We start from the raw sequence: 17,663 nt of genomic DNA, 5'->3' as shown, positions 1-17,663 counted from the left end.
TACCCTTTACATTCTGTCCACAGATGTGTTGCCTGATTAGTGTATTCTTTGCTACAGTTCTGGCAAAGGAAGGTACCTTCATCAGAATCAACAGGACTCGCCTGTTGCAGAAAACTTCCCATTTTATGCACGGGGATTACACTGGGTCCCTAATCATACTGGAATTACAGGCACCCCAAGCTGATTGGCTGGATCCCATGGGCACACCACCACCTCTCCTTTGGGGAAGATACAGATCTCCTTACTTCTTACACATCATGTGAAAGCCAGGAGAAGCCTTATGCAAAAAACAGATGGCAGAAACAGCTCAAAATGCTGCATTTCAATGATTAAAAGGTATCAGAGTAAGAGAGAGACAGCTTGTGTTGGGCCACAAAGCATTGCATCCGAGAATGTATGTCTGGAAGGGCACTGTGCTGTGAGCATGGAGAAGATGGAATTCATCAAAGCAGGATTCAAACCAGAAAAATGCTGATGGAAGCAGGATGATGGGAATTGCAGGCACAGCAGGAGCCGCCATCTCAGCACCACTGTAATGGCCACTGGTGATGCGTCTCCATGGCAGCGGGGGCTGCGGCGGAACCGCTGCAGGAGAAGGGACAGGCCCGATCCCGGGGGACAGGAGGCCAAGCAGGACACACTCCAGTAGTGTGTGACAGGCTCTTTCCCTCACGTGTTCCTAAATGAGAGACTTGAGATAAATGGAAATGAAAACCCTCCTGAAAGTCAGTCCATAACAAAGCCAGTTACTGAGCCTCAGCACCTCAGACTTTCCCCTTCAGATGGAGGCACAGTGGAGAAGAATGAGGCACATGGCTGCAGTGTGAAAACCCCAGGATTAGAACTCCTGAAACAGGTCCAGATGGTTAAGTGACAACTGATTTCAATGCAGCTTTAAGTGACCTTTTGCACAAGACAAAAGCATCAGTGCTGTCTGCATTCAAACTGCCTAATGAGACCAGGCTGAACACCTCAACAGATTCAATGCTGGTCAAGTGAGAGCCTGAGATTAGTTCAGTTGGTTAGAGCATGGTGCTAATAATGCCAAGTTCGTAGGGTTCATCCCCACATGGGCCATTCACTTAAGAGCTGGACTTGATGATCCTTCTGGGTCCCTTCCAATTCAAGACGATTCTGTGATTCTGTGAAAGATTTTCCAATGAAAATAAGTATCAGGCAAGGAAATGCCTGTGTCCCACTGCGCTGGATTCAATTGGATTCAAATGGATTCCATTGGACACGGCAGGTGAAACAGCAGCAAATACAGAGAGTGGGGATACCTTGTAATACCTCCATTTATTGTCACAAGCCAGACAGACGGGAGGTACAGCTCCACATGAATGAAGATAGTGATCCTTTGGACACTTGGTACAAATGGCATGAGAGACATTCTAGCTCCAAAGGGATGAACCAGTACATCTGTATACATGGCACCATTACCTTGGGGTGGGGTACAGGGTTTCTAGGATTTACTACAGAAGCCACCCATTTTTCATCAAAGTGGATAATTCAACCACTATCAGGACCATAAGGACTCCAGCAGACTCGCTAATAATGTCTCTGGAAATGCCTGCAAGATCTGAGGTCACTTTTACTGCAATGCAATGCAAGTAAGTACAGATTAATATAGCTAACATTTATAACGGGGTGAATCCTAGCTTCAACTGCTTATTGAAACAAAAACATAAATCAGTCAATGCTGAGATGATTAACAAGATAAGATTAAGGTTAAAACTAGAAAATCTATTAACCTGTTTAAGAAGTAAACGTGGCACCTGGCAGGTCATCAGTCTTTTAAGCCTCGAGGGTGTAGATGCTCTAAGCAAACAGGAGACTGACTGAGGCAGCCAAAAGCTCTGTGTGAAGGCTAATGGATCTGTTACTGCCTTGCCACATCAGAAAGGACTTGACTTCTCCCTAAACTCAGCGGAGTGAGCCACAGACCATCACCTCAGCTTCCACTGCCACAGACACAATGTACCACAACCCCTGGATGGGGTAGGAGCTGGGAAGAAAGTCAGTGCTAGTAAGAGGTTCAACATACACAGAGAAGCACAAAGAAAAGAAATCAGCATCTAGAATGGCAGATTCAATTTCATGTCTATATCCTAGCAGCTGTGAATTCAGCTCATAACAAAAGTTTTAGTCAGAAAACTATATTCACCCATTCTGCTTGTCCTAGTCTGCATATATGCTTGTCATTCAACTGTCACACTTATCCATTCAGTGTGTATTGTGAAAATAATTGTAAAGAATTTTAATTATGCCTCAGAAGACACATCTTCTCAAGGAGACAGAAACACATGGCCCACCTGCATCTTTGAGTCTAATTTCCCTTAGGAAAATTTTCCTCTAATGCATTATTTCACAACAGACAGCCTACTACACAGAGGAACTCGCCAGACTGCACTAATTGTTAACAGTTTGGGGTTTATCACGTTCTGCTTTTTAAAGCCATGTACAGAGGCAGGATTGTGAGACCCCAAAGACAAACTATTCAGAGGGATGCTGAACTACAGAAGTAAGAAAACAAATGCTGAAGATGGGAAAATGAAGACAAAAAACACAGTGATTCAACCTATATCCCAGAGCCTCGACTGTAACTGGGCAGTTCCCACCTCAACGCCATCAAGTCCTCCTCTGAGATCAAACTGAACAGGGTATTTTTGCTGCTAAGACCTTGGTTCTGCAGTAGTGAGAACCTAAATGCATTCCTACTCTCCCAGGACTAATTCTGTGCATTGAAGAAAACTAGGGACAAACTGAAATAACTGTGGCTTTGGGGAAATTTGTATCTCCCTCACTGAGTGCCTGTGCAAAATATTAAATATTTCCCTACATTTCTTTACCCACCAAAACACAGATCTAGTCATTCTAATCACTGCACAAATTAATATCCAGAACAAAAGACTTCTAGACTTGCATGAGAGGGCATTTCACAGGCAAAAGGCTGCAGAGGACAGTACCCAGGCCACTGGAGCTCCTCCTTACTAATTATCCCAGAGCGTCCATTTGCTATGTAACCAAGGGAGAAGTGTGTCAGACTGTGGCAAAGCTGTCTTCAGCAGCTTATGGAATGTTTCTCTGAGCCCTGATGCAATTAACTGCCAGGAAAGTGCTGAGGCAGGCAGAATTAGGAAGCTATAACAAATCAAGTATATAATCCTACACCATTTACATTTAAAACAGCTGAATTGCTTTTAACTCACAGAGCTATTGCATGTTTACAATTCCATTTCATAGGATCTAGATGTCCTATTCCCCAACTGGGACAAATAAAAAAATCCAGCTTCGAGGCCAAAATGGGAAAAGACTCAAAAAAAATGTACAGCTCTCCAGAGCTCCCTGACCCAGGTGGCAAGACCGGCCATCCTGAACCACCAGCACACCCTCTGAGTCACTGCGAACACTCAGAACCACTAAAAAAATTCATTATTACCCCAGAAGCTCTTATGTAGCTCATAGGAAGTTTGAGTAATGTACAATATGGAGATCACTGGGTCCAGGAAACACTTTCCCATAGAAACAAACATGCACAAACTCCAGTATTATTGCTGCAATATCTAGTTAGCTGCAGAGAGAGCAAAGCAACTGCTGTTAAAGCGTTAAAAAGCTTGGTGGTGGGAGAGGGGGGAGGTATGAGGGGAAACGGACATTTCCATAGATTCTGAAGACTTCTAAGGAGGTCTATTAAAAAAACTCCAATAAACCACAATCAATCACACACACACAAACCTGCTTCTTAAAAGACAGTAAAAGCAAGGTTTAGCAAGGTCCTAAGCTTAATCTACAGTGTCAGAAAAATAATATATACTCCTCAACACTAATGTCTTCATCAATCCTGGCATAAAAATGGTTGGGCAGACCCAGATCCAACAGCTACTGAGGAAGATGGGAATTTCTCTGCTAACTTAGCTGACTTTTAGTCTGGAGTGCTGGATGAACTTTGCTGCTACTGCTCAGAAGATAATGCCAATTAGAAAGGAAAGCAGCATGGAGAATGCACTAAATGCTTTTAACTTTTGCCAGCTACACAAAGAACAGAATTAACGTCTAAGAAAAACATATAAAAGTCACACCTGTACTCAAACAACTCATCACCATCCAACCAGCTGCATTACAACTGGGACACCCTGTGAGCAAGTGCTGCCATATTTTGCTGATTCCCACAGCTGCCCTTCCCACCTTCCCCAGGACAGGAACACGCAGGATACCCAGGAGCGCTGGCCTTCCTGCCCAGCACTGCACAGCCACTGGCACTGCTTCAGCAGCAGGAATGCTGCAGATTTCAAAGGATCATGTCCTTGTTTAGAGTCACCGAGCTGGAGCACAGCTGGGGCTTATGCCCATATGGCAGATTTCTCTTTTTAATCCAACTTTGATAGCGAGATGTGTTAAATCTTTGATTTTATTGGCAGATACTGAATGTATGTGCCTAACCTCTGAAGCCTGATGATTGACAGTGTTAATGTACTTTTTAATAGATGAAAAGGGAAATGACAGCTTTTGGCTCCCTTTCAAGCACATTTCTTCACTGCAAAATACTCTACAGCTCAACCTGCTTTTCATACAACCTAAGAAATCTATTCTTTATAGTGTTGCTAATAACTGGTGGCATGCTGAAGAAAACTGTAGCTCAATAGAACACTTACTGTGGGAGCTACTTTACTTCCTGAAAGGAAGATGTTTTCTTCCTTTCTTTAATCTCAGCTGCATTGATCTGATCTTAGAAAATCCCAGACAGAAGTTAAACATTACTTCAAAATGATTTCTCAACTCTTTCTACACCAAACAAAGCTTACCCCCAGACTTTTCAAGAGCAGCAGTTATGCTAACAAGAAGCTAGTGGTTCCAGCATCAAAGGTGATCTGTTACAGACTGCCGAGGCTCAGGGACTGCACTCTTCCACATGAAGGAAACTGTTCCTAGAATCACTGGCTCTATGGCTTGGTCTGGAAGGGAAGTTAAAGGTCATCCCGTTCCAACCCCTTGCCTTGGGCAGTGACACCTTCCACTATCCCAGGTTGCTCTAAGCCCTGTCCAACCTGGCCTTGGACACGTCCAGGGATGGGGCAACCACAGCTTCTCTGAGCAACCTGTGCCAGGGCCTCATCACCTGCACACAGAAGAATTTCTGGTAAGTCAGTGGGGGGGGGGGGGGGAGAAGGAAGCTGTGGTATGCATTCATTACATGTTGTGAGAGACTGGCAAAGGCATTTCTCTGCCCAGATATCCTTGTCATGAGTCTGCATCTGAGCAAGAGCTAATATTCAGAACCTAGACATTCATGAGAGGGCTCTCCAACCATAACAGAGTAACATTTCTATGGAAAATGGGATGGTGCCAAGTCATAAGAGTCTCTGTAAAGGCCTAATTAACATGAATAACACAGCTGGATATTTTATGTATCACCTAAGTCCCTCCTTCCTGCCACTTAAGAGTAAAAATAGTAGAATGTTTTATGGGGGCTAATTCATGCTTGCTTAGGTGTGATTCCACTCTAAGAGAGGGCAGAAAAGCCTCTTGCAGCCATCTACACAGGAAGCACATGGACAGCCTGTCTAAATAGTGTTTGCTGAAGGAAGTCACAACATAGCAGGTTTGTCAGGGAAACGTGGAGAGTTGCCAGAGTATCAAAGGAATTGCCTTTCCTTCCATTCCAGACTTGGGTTTCAGGGTAGATGAGCTGATATCATCATCTGGCAGGTTACAAGATAATCAGAAAAGAAAAAAGTAATGGCAAAGTACAAAGAAAAATACAAAGACATCTAAAAGAAAAGCATAGTTTACCAGGAGATCAGAGAGTTGGTTTTATCCCTCTGATGGTTGTTTAGTTCACAATATATTTTGGCACCGTTTTTTACAAATACACAGCATCTCAATTAATCTGAGGCGGCAGCAGCTCCAGACCTGCACAATCCCTTTGGACCCTGCACCAGAGCACTGGCCAAGAGAAGCATCTTGGCCACCGAGCCCTTTGCAGTGTGTTACCCTGGGCTTCATGTCCACCTCTCCTCCACCAAGCCCAGGCTGCAGAACCCACCTCCTCCAGACACCACTAAGCCCAGGCTGCAGAACCTGCCTCTCCCAGGCAGCTCTGAGCCCAGGCTGCAGGACCCACCTCATCTGGGCACCACTGAGCCCAGGCTGCAGAACCCACCTCATCTGGGCACCACTAAGACCAGGCTGCAGAACCCACCTCATCTGGGCACCACTGAGCCCAGGCTGCAGAACCCACCTCATCTGGGCACCACTAAGACCAGGCTGCAGAACCCACCTCATCTGGGCACCACTGAGCCCAGGCTGCAGAACCCACCTCATCTGGGCACCACTGAGCCCAGGCTGCAGAACCCACCTCATCTGGGCACCACTGAGCCCAGGCTGCAGAACCTGCCTCATCTGGGCACCACTGAGCCCAGGCTGCAGAACCTGCCTCATCTGGGCACCACTGAGCCCAGGCTGCAGAACCTGCCTCCTCTGGGCACCACACATGCCCAGGTCTGTGGCAGATACAGGCCTCCACTGAGCAGGCCCATGGCCACCCCGCATTTGGCCACTGAGGAACTTTGCCCTTAAGCCTCCCCACAGCACCCCAGCAAAGCCTCTCCCTCTGCACCCGCAGGGTCTGCCCAGGCTCAGTGTCTGAGCGTCTCTGCCTTAATCCCTTCTGCTTTCCAGGGAGATGTAAATATTTTGGGCCCAAGCTGGCACCCAGCCTTCCCTGGCCACAGTGGGGACACTGGCCCAGCTTGGGACGCATCAGCTCCAGCTCAGCTCGACCCACCACTGTAATACCCAACTGGTCTGCTGCTCCATGGCAGGCCAAACAGCAGCTTGTATCCAGGACAGATTCAATGACTTGTACACTAACCACAAAAAGTGCTTTTACAAACTGTTTTCCATTAAAAGGACAGAAATTATTTGCAACTAAAGCCACTACGCTTAATTCTGATTCCAGAGTTTCAGACTAGCCCATCCCATAAACATTCCCATCTCAGCTGTGCAATTTTGTTTCAATGTAGCACATATCAGGCAAGAAACTAAACAAGCCTGTATCTGGGTTATTCAAATAGCTGAAGGCACTGAATTGTTTGTGCTCCCCTGGAAAGCATATAACCATAGCTCGCAGTAAGTTGTCACGCTTAGGTTCATCTCACAATCCTCATTTACTGCATTAAATGTAGTAAGATACTAAATTATTAAAACAAGAATAAAAGAAACAATCAGTAACTCTGACAGGAAGACCTGTATTTTCATGTAATGGAAAAAACAGGTTTTTTGAAAACACAACTTACTACTCACTATCCAAAAAAAAAAAAAAAAAAAAAAAATCACATCAGTAACACCAAGGCTCAGAGTGCAGTGAGGTGCCGAGGAGCCAAGCTCCCTGCAATCAAACACTTCCCAAGGGTCACTCCCAAGCAGCACAGCCACTGGATCCACACAGCATCAGTGCCTGCCCCAGGATGAGCGGGGCAGGAGCAGGGAGCAGCTCGGGCCAGGCAGGCAGCCGTGCTTTTGGGGAACAAACCCAAGCTATGCTGACAGCACAATCCATACAGCTTTAATAAATATCCCAGTAGGAATGTTACTGACGCTTTTAACTGTGGCTAACCAAAGAGTAATGGTCTCAGAGATTATTCCAATTCAACTGATAACACAGGCAGGTATTTTATTATTTATAAAGCCCTGGTTTTCTCAGAATAGGAGAAAGCAATCTGAGAACATCTCCCTATTCATTACTCCAAACCTTTTCAAACCAGCATCTCTGCAAAAACCCCACTATGCTGGGCTTCTGCTGTTACCCCACATTAGGCCCAATTATGAACCACTGTGTTTGCCTCACATAGGGAATCCTCTTCCATTCCTCCAGAGGCAAGCTCTCCTTCCCAAACACTCTATGGCTGAACCAGTCCATCTAACCTGTATCAAGGAATTGTACAATTTCATTTTGCCTGTATTTTCTCAGATTTGTATGCTTAACTGCTCCTGTCAAACTAATATTCCAAGTTCCAGTTAAATATACGTAGCAGTACAAGCAGCTGCTGTTCTTACAAATTGACCCAGGAATCCCTTTAACAAGGGTCGATTTACCAGAGCAGGGTACTTCTGCTCAAATAAAGTAACACAGAGGAGAATGTTACAAATAGCTAAAAAGCCCTAATGTCATTTGGCAGCTGAAGACCTCACTTTTTCCACAAAACACTGAGAAGCAACATTGAAACTTATCAGAAAGACTGCAAATCATTAAATTCTTTTCCAGTGTTCAATTCAAATACAGAAGTCTGACAAACATATACAAATACAGCAAGATGATGAGCTGTGCAGAGCAGTGCTTACAAAGCCAACCCGACTCCAGGGTGGCTCTGCACACGAGGACAGACACTGGCTCTCACATAAACAGTAGCTCTGTAACACAGTGCCAAGCAAGCACCTCAGCCTTGCCCTGAGGCAATCTGAGCACCTTGATCACATCCCATTGACCCCAGATTTCACATGCAGGCAGAGCAGCTTCACAGTCTCTCCAAGCAGAGGAGGAACATGTTGCACCGTTCTAGGAAAGACTCTCTAATCCTGACCTTTCCTTGTACCATTTGTTTATTTCATCTTGATATTCTCCAGTTTTCCCTGCATGGAAAAGGCTTCCTACACACCCTGCATACAAACCACACTCGGAGGTTTTGCTTAGACTCGATGTCCACAATGACCAGAACATGCAGGTACAACGTGCATATCATGCACCTTTGCTAAAAGGCGTAAGTTCTGACCTAAGCCAACTATCACATCCTCTTCTTTCACCTTCACCTACATCTAACTTCATGCTCATTTTTAACTTCTTTTGTCAGCTCTCGAAGTAACAGACCCAGTTTAAGAGAAGCTTTGTGCATGTCATGGATTTTTCTTCTAAACCAAAATAAGCTCTAGTAGAAATTCAAACACGAGCAGGACCAAAGGGATGATTTTAGGTATATCAGAAGGCTACAATGCCCATACACAGGAATGAAGGAAGACTGCATTAATCTTCTAAAAGGATTCAAATATTGCAAGTAGAGCAATTCCATTTCTGAACAGGAACAAATTCAAACCATTTCCCTTGCAGAAATTTCCATAATTACAAGTAATTATCTTCTACACTGAAATTCTCCAGCACAGCACTTACCGCAAAGAGTATTCCCATCAAATGCTCTATTTAGGAAATAAAGGAGGAGTATTTGCTTGGTGAATTGTATGTTGCCATCCCATTGATTAACCCACGGTTCTGCTCTGCCAAAATATGCATCTATCTTTGATAATATTAACAAGAAACCACAAACCCTACTTAATGACCCTATCGTTAGGTTATCATGAAAGCCTCAAAGACACAGATTTTTAGAAGTGCATGCAGAGAAGAGGAGGAATAAATCACATCCACAGATTACGTCAAAGGAAGATCAGTTATAACACTGCATTGGTGCATTGGACATACAGTTCTTTTCTGCAGAGTGAATCAAAGACTCCAAGACAGCATTTGGATATGCATTCTTCTCGGGCAATAAGGACAAGTATGGCGACAGCTGCTCTAGTATTTGCAAAAACTGTATAAACGCAAACAAAATACCAGAGGTTACAAGAAACTAATATTTGCATTTGTTGCTTTTGTGCATAAGGAAAACGTCTGTCAGCTGTTCTTCTTGTGCATAAGGAAAATGTCTGTCAGGAACATGTAATGTTAGTTATTCACCATTTTTCATAAGGAAATATGTACAATCCCACATCTCTTGTGACCAACTGTGGGAACAGAGTCCACTGGACTGCTGCTGCCCCTGTACATCTCCGTTACCATATAACATCCCAATTTAGCCTTTCAGCAGTACAGCAAAATCGATCCTGCCCCAAGACTGTGGAAAGAGAAGCACAGTGTTCACTGATCTTCTGCAGCACCTGAACCATCAGAGATGGGTCGAGCTTGCTCATAGCACAGCATCTTCCAGGCATTGCAGAACATGAGTTTTCAAAGCAAGCTTCTCAGAGCTCATGACTGACCCAACAGTTAAACAGGATTATCAAAGAGTGTTTAGTGGGTTGAAAGACTCTAAATGGTCACAGACAGGTGGAAGCCAGTCATCCATACAGCAGGAGACCCTGAAGCACAAGTACAAGAGATGACAAAAGGCAACAGCAATTTAATAGCGAGGGACAAAATTACCATGTTTTGGGGGACTGTGCCACCAAAAGTTGCTGGGTCTTTGCTGTACACAGTACAAGAAAAGAGGTTGCAACACCAAGCAGGTGTCACAAATGTTACTATGCCTATAAGACTGGAAGTCTATCAAGAGAAGATGCAGAAACTCTTACCAGATATAAAAAACCTTACATAATGCACTGTAGTTACAAATTGCACATTTCATCACAGAAATCGGTGGGAAATGGGTTAAGACCAATCAGGACCTGGCAGACTTTTATACTAGGTCTGGAAATACCCAAATCAGCCCTACCAGCCCCATTCCCACCCAGTCAGCCTTCCCCTCGAGGAGGTGTCCTCATGCTCTCCCCTCTCTGGAAGAAGCTTTTTGATTTTGGTCAGTGTTAAGAGGAAGGCAGGACAGTGGTCCATCACAGCAGAACGACGGATTACCAGCTCAGATTCGCTATGAATTGAGGCATAACATCATTCCAGAGCCAAGGACTGTATTGCCTTAAATGGAAAAGATCTGCAATATTTAACAGGTCAGGAATACTATCCATTTCTGTTTATTTAAGCACATAAGAGGGTAGATTTAGATTTTTAAAGTGTCTTTAAGAAATATAAAATAGGAAAGCTCATGAGTACTCTTCTGATAACTGCCAGTTATGAAAGTGGGGGAAAGAAGCAAAGGTGAGAAAGGAGGGGAAAAAAAGGAAAGCGAAAAATATTTTTTTTTTTTTTAAATTGCTTGTTTTCACCTAACATGAGCAGAATTCTGAAAAACAGGTTTGATTTTCCAGCTCAGAAAAATCATGGCATTTGCCACACCAGTAAATCCTCATGCAACCAATCCCAGTGCTGCCTGTCACCTGTCAACCTGCCCAGTGCAGGACACCAAGGTCAGCTAAGCTCATGCTCCTCTGCAGGAATTATCAGCCTTGCAAGCATTTCCCAGTCCTTTTCCACTGCATAACTCATTTCACTCCACAATACAGAGTGAAAAAGTGACTTTTACACCAGAAGCCCACCCGGGAGCCAGCCCATTCCATTCCCTATGGAAAAGAACTCTACAGCCTGTGACATTTTAGCTGCAATACAATACAGATCGCAATCACCGTAGATTCCCCACAGTGCTTCCTTGTAAGAGTCACACAGACATCATTACTGACAAGGTCACAAAAAGGTATTTCATTGTTTCTAGTGAATAACGGAGGTTGTCCCAGGAACCCAAACACTCCCATTCAACCCCACTTCAGCTCCGAATGGCACAGCGAGAAAACAGCTCCTCTCCCATGCAGAACGCGATGCGTGTGCCCAGATTCAGTAGCAGCAGGAACAGATGGAGCCAGGAATGGTGGCACAAAGTTACAGATTAAAAGGAAAAAAGAACAATATCTGAGCTTTTGGATCCTACTATTACACAGTGACCAAGATAAAATGCACTGTTCTAATCTTGAGCACGTACTGAAAATCCGAACAGAGGACTTGGACTTACCATAATATACAGATTCAAAAAAACCAATACAGATCTCCAAGAGAGTAAGTTATGGCAGAGAGATAATGAGATTTGCATTAATTTACTAAGAGTGTATTTTCTACTCCAGGAAAACTGAAGAAGCTGTTTGCATACAGAGGTGTTACACATGAATGAACTTCTCACTGAAATGCTCTTGGTAAATACGCCTAACTTGTGGGAGTCAGGAACAAAGGGATACTGCAGCTCAGCACTGTGTTGATATTGATGATTTACTGAACCCTTCATGACATCCACACCCAACACAGTCAGTTCAGGTTTTGTCCAGCATTTAATCACAGAATTGATTAGCAAATGACTCCTATATGCAATTTTGTTTAGTATCTAAACCAGTTGCTGTTATCAGGCTCAAGCAGGCAGAACTTTCCACACTGCTCCAACGTAAAAACAAGGTACATTTCATAAACTTGAAGCACCACTTTATACAACTTGCTGGCTTGAACAGTTCGGAAAGGAGTGCTCTCATCTGAACTCCAGTACCCCATCATGCACTCACAAGTATAATGACTTTCGTTATTATTATTCATAGATTCACTATTCTGCATTAGTTAACATGACCACACCACCATCCACGCCGTTCTTTTCTCCCTTAGCCCAGAGGCTGCAGCAAATCCTAGTCAACAATGGGTCAGAGCAGCCCAAGGCGAGTCCAGGGCAGTGGGATCCAGCAAAAAATCACCTTTTCACTGATGAAGGAGCTGCCTGAGCCAGTATCCTGAAGGACAGCACACATGGCTCTGCCAGCAAACTGAATCCCAGAGCTGAAGGAAGCTTCAAAAAGAGGATGTGATAAGGGAAAGATTTAGTTCCAGAGAACTACATGACTGTCAGCCTGCCCTCAGTGCCAGAGAAGATCATGGAACAGGTCATCAGAGAAGAGAACAGAGCTGGGAAAGTGTCTGATGAGGAGCAGCTGAAGGAGCTGGGGGAGCTCAGCCTGGAGAACAGGAGGCTCAGAGGGGGATTTTCTCCCTCTCTGCAACTCCCTGAAAGGAGGTTGTAACCAGGTGGGGGCTGTTCTCCTGAGTAACAAGGGACAGGACAAGAGGAAATGGCCTCAAGTTGTACCAAGGGAGGTTTAGGTTGGATATTAGGGTAATTTCTTACTGGAAAGAGTTGTCCAGCCCCGGCACAGGCTGCCCAGGGCAGCGGTGGAGTCATCATCCCTGGAAATGTTCAATAACGTGTGGATGTAGCACTTGGGTACATGCTTTAGTGGTGAACATGGTGGTGCCTGGACTTGGTGATCTTGTCCAAACATAACAATTCTACGATTCTATGTAATTCCTGCAAACTGAGCCATGAACACACTGGCATGACTGATTTTATGCTTTTCAAAGAATACGATCAATATAACGGATCAGTCATAGCTGCAGCCAGATCCTATATAATTACTGGCTCCTGCGAGACGGTCAGTGCAGTTGTGTTCACCCAAATGCAGGGGATGTCTCATGCTGGAATTCCAGCCTGACTTCCCAAGGCAACAGACACACACACTGCACCGGCAGCCCCCAGCTCCTGGGCCCAGTGCCTGAGTCCCAGGGCATCAGGCCAGCATGGACCTTGCTCTGGACTAGAAAACAAGGATGCAGGGAGAACCTGGAAGGAAGTGGAACCAAAGGTGAGTCACCAAAGTCCACAGGAAAAGTCTTCATTAGTTCTGATGCTTGTGGGAAAAAATTAGTAAACAACAGTCATTTTTTTAAACTTAAAAACACACATGGTTTACGACAGAACATGAGTATTTCAGTCACAAGCAAATTTGGTTTTTCACTTGCTGAAGGCAAGAGAACCAGTTACACATTCCAGGCAATAGCTGTATCTGGGAATCACCAGACAAAGGAGCATACTCCAGGGTTACACACAGGACTAATAAACTGTATGAGATTCTATACAGCACAGTTTCACAGCTGTAAAAGCAAATATCTCTCAATGAGCAAAACACCTTAAACATTTAATAATAAAAACACGGCTAAAGCAAAAGAACACGAGTATAAATAAATCAACGGAGACTCCTGATTCAGTGAAGCAGCACATGCATTCAACTCTCTTATTTGGGTATTCTAATAGGGACAAGGCATGCAAATGACTTCTCAGAAGCCACTTGAGCAAAGGACCAGCAGTACCGGGGCCTACAGTACCACTCGTTGCTGCACTGTCTCATTTTCTGTGCCACTCAGACCTGGGGCAGCAGAACCTCCTGCGTGGGTCTGCACGAGCCCCTTTCCTGAGGCTACTCTGTGCAGCACATGACGGCAGCACTGCAACGGCACCAGGCCAGCAGAAATCCCAGCCGCGCTCACGTGAGGCTGCTGGCAGCACGGACTAAATAACCTCTGCTGAGATTCGCTGGGACTACAGCTGAAAACAGAACCTAGGCCGACATGAACATAGTTTGCATCACATCACAGCAGGAATAGGAATTTTTTTTTGCTCAGGTGAGTGAGACGTCTGACAGTTCAGAGAAGTTCAGCCATCTCAGGTACCCTCTGCACAATCAAATTTGGTTGCCCAAAATCAACTCGATTTGGACACAGACAATAATGCAGAGAAAAAAAAGAACCATCTGACGTGGTGATTTAAGCATAAGCGGGTGAGCCAATACTGCCAAGTGAATCCTGACACTCTGAACAGAATCTTCCAGAGCTGAGGAGTCCAACCAACAGCCAAGAATAATATTTCAGTGGTTCAGTCAATACAGCTGTAACCATGGCCTGGAGGGGTTTCCACAGCCGTAACCACAGGAGTGACTGCACATTCACTTGAAAATAGTAAAAACAGACATTTAAAAATCTACAGCTTGTAGACATCTTAAAACCAGCTCGAAAGGAGGCACAGAGGGACCTGAAAAATGCATCGACACTCCCACTAAGCTTGATTGTCATCTGTTTATCCTTCTTATGAGACAATGACTTGAAATAAGAACTCCTCTCACTAGGTACAATCACCTGCTTGAAAAAATCGTGAAGGAACAGCTTCAGACTAGCTGAAAAGAGATGAGGCACCAGTATACAAAGCCTGACTGATCACCCGGAGCTGCAATGGCACAAGGCACGTTCCAACCAGGACGGTCTAACACCGTTTATTCCTGTCTCACACTCACACAGCCAGAGACACTCTCATGCCTTTCACATATGATTTCTATTTCTTCCCTGATGTAAGACACAGTATCACACAACATGCTATAGAAGGAGCCCTGCTGGTTCAAGCAGGCTTTCCCAAACGAAAAAAAAAAAAAAAAAAACCAACAAAATGGGAAAAAAAAGAAAATAAAAAGTTTAATAGTCCACAGCTGCTAGGAGCAAAGGGTCACTGCCGCAGAGGGGCGGCACAGCACTCGGTTTGCTGGGTTCTCCCTTCAAAGAATACCCATAAAATGCACTGCCAAGCGCCGTGGAAAAGCGTCCTGCGCCGCGTCGAACGCTGCGGCCCCGCACGGACACCGCGCACCGCCCAGCGCGGGGCCCACCGCGGGCACCGGGACCGGCGAGCGCCGCGCCGGCCCCGCAGCCGCGTCGGGGCGCGGCCCGAGCACCGCCCGCATCCCGCCCGCGGAACGGAGCGGCGGCGGCACCTCCCGCGGCAGCCGGGGCGGCCCCGCCGGGGCGAGAGGAGCGGGAGCGGGCCCTCCCGGCACTCACCTTCTTCCGGGGCTGCCATTTCATCATATTTGTAGAGCGGGGACGTGCAGCATCAAGGTGGCGCTGGGGCGGCGGGCGCAGCGGGGCCGAAGCCCGCGGTCATGCTGCCCGGCCCCGCCACCAGGCCCCCGCCGCGTCCCGCGGGACAGCAGCCGGCCCCGCCGCGCGGGCCATGGGCGGGGGCTGTGCCCAGCCGGCGGCTCCGCCCGCACCGGTCACGCCCGGGGCCCGCGGAGCGCGGCCGCTCCCGGGCGCATCGCGGGCGGCGAGACCCGAACCAGGACACGGCCCCGGCCCGGCCCGCCCGGCGCGCGCGGCAGCTCAGGGGCGGCACCGGCCCAGCCCCGCCCCCGCCGCGCGCCCCGACCCCGCCCCCGCCGCGCGCGAGGCCACGGCGGGAGAGACGCGCGAGACATCGGGCCGGCAGGGGGCGCTGCGCGCGGGAGCGGCTCTGGCGCCCCCTGTCGGTGTCACCGGCGGTGCCCCCTGCCCGTGTGACACCGGCACACAGGGACAGCCCGTGTGACACCGGCACTGGGACAGCCCGTGTGACACCGGCACTGGGACAGCCCGTGTGTCACCGGCACACAGGGACAGCCCGTGTGACACCGGCACTGGGACAGCCCGTGTGTCACCGGCACACAGGGACAGCCCGTGTGACACCGGCACACAGGGACAGCCCGTGTGACACCGGCACAGGGACAGCCCGTGTGTCACCGGCACACAGGGACAGCCCGTGTGACACCGGCACAGGGACAGCCCGTGTGTCACCGGCACACAGGGACAGCCCCTGTGTCACCGGCACTGGGACAGCCCGTGTGTCACCAGCGGTGCCCCCTGCCCGTGTGTCACCGGCACTGGGACAGCCCGTGTGACACCGGCACACAGGGACAGCCCGTGTGTCACCGGCACACAGGGACAGCCCGTGTGACACCGGCACTGGGACAGCCCGTGTGTCACCGGCACACAGGGATAGCCCGTGTGACACCGGCACTGGGACAGCCCGTGTGACACCGGCACACAGGGACAGCCCCTGTGTCACCGGCACTGGGACAGCCCGTGTGACACCGGCACACAGGGACAGCCCGTGTGACACCAGCACTGGGACAGCCCGTGTGACACCGGCACACAGGGACAGCCCGTGTGACACCGGCACTGGGACAGCCCCTGTGACACCGGCACACAGGGACAGCCCGTGTGTCACCGGCACACAGGGACAGCCCCTGTGTCACCGGCACTGGGACAGCCCGTGTGTCACCGGCACACAGGGACAGCCCCTGTGTCACCGGCACTGGGACAGCCCGTGTGTCACCGGCGGTGCCCCCTGCCCGTGTGTCACCGGCACTGGGACAGCCCGTGTGACACCGGCACAGGGACAGCCCGTGTGACACCGGCACTGGGACAGCCCGTGTGTCACCGGCACACAGGGACAGCCCGTGTGTCACCGGCACAGGGACAGCCCGTGTGACACCGGCACACAGGGACAGCCCGTGTGTCACCGGCACACAGGGACAGCCGCTGTGTCACCGGCACTGGGACAGCCCGTGTGTCACCGGCACACAGGGACAGCCCGTATGACACCGGCACACGGGGGCAGCCCCGGTGTCACCGGTACACGGGGACAGCCGCTGTGTCCGGGCACGGGGTGTCCAAGGACGGGGACAGCCGGCGTGTCCTGTGCACACAAGGAGAGTTGCTGTGCCCCAGGTGCAGGGAGAGCCGGTCCTGCAGGTGGAAGGGCTGTGCAGTTCCAGCTTCAATTGTGTGGTTGAAGGCTTTTCCCGTCGAGCTTTTGCTGCCAGTGCTGGGGCTGCAGACCAAAGGCAGAGCTGGGCGCTGTCACACTGTGGCCATCTCCAAGGAGCCAGTTATTCTAACATCACAAAGCTTCAGCTGTTCTGAGACTGTTCTAATAAATAAACATAGGCTCAGGAGAGTTACAAATCCTCAGGGCATGAATGCAACACAATTTAACTCTGGGCTTATATTATTGAAATGGTGCAGAGGTGTCATTTTCTTTGCTGTGAGGAATGACCAACACTGTAGCATCTCAGAGGTAAACAATAAACTTAATGGCAAATGTAATATCAAAACACAGATCAACAAATATTCACTGCCAGGTCCCTTGGAAATACAACAGTTGCTTCTTTCCGTTGCAGTTCCTCAGTCCTGAAGGACACTGTGCCTTGGGTCGCAGGGACGCCGGAGCACTGACAGGGGTGTTTCAGCTCTAGCCTTGATGCTCAGACGTCACTCCCTCCCACAGTGACTGCGTGTACTCTGCAATGAACACAGAGCTCAGACACCAGCCCCAAAGCTGCCT

At 48.0% G+C, this 17,663-nt stretch overlaps 1 protein-coding gene across 3 annotated transcripts in view; it reads right to left on the bottom strand.

Moving 5' to 3' along the window:
* Positions 1-17,663, bottom strand: part of TTC28 (tetratricopeptide repeat domain 28) — a 113,686-nt gene that overhangs the window by 65,887 nt on the left and 30,136 nt on the right. The window contains exon 1 of one of the 3 annotated variants that reach the window (XM_032128547.1): positions 15,341-15,488. The exons of the other annotated variants lie outside the window; for them this stretch is intronic. Coding sequence (XP_031984438.1) covers positions 15,341-15,367 — 27 coding nt within the window. The 5' untranslated portion in view covers positions 15,368-15,488. Of the gene's footprint in view, positions 1-15,340; positions 15,489-17,663 lie in introns of those variants that run through there. 3 annotated transcript variants of the gene reach the window in all.

The sequence above is a fragment of the Corvus moneduloides genome, chromosome 18, assembly GCF_009650955.1.
Source record: "Corvus moneduloides isolate bCorMon1 chromosome 18, bCorMon1.pri, whole genome shotgun sequence".
Classification (NCBI taxonomy): domain Eukaryota; kingdom Metazoa; phylum Chordata; class Aves; order Passeriformes; family Corvidae; genus Corvus; species Corvus moneduloides.
The sequence above is the reverse complement of the archived record's forward strand: the minus strand, read 5'-3'. Positions and strand labels throughout refer to the sequence as shown.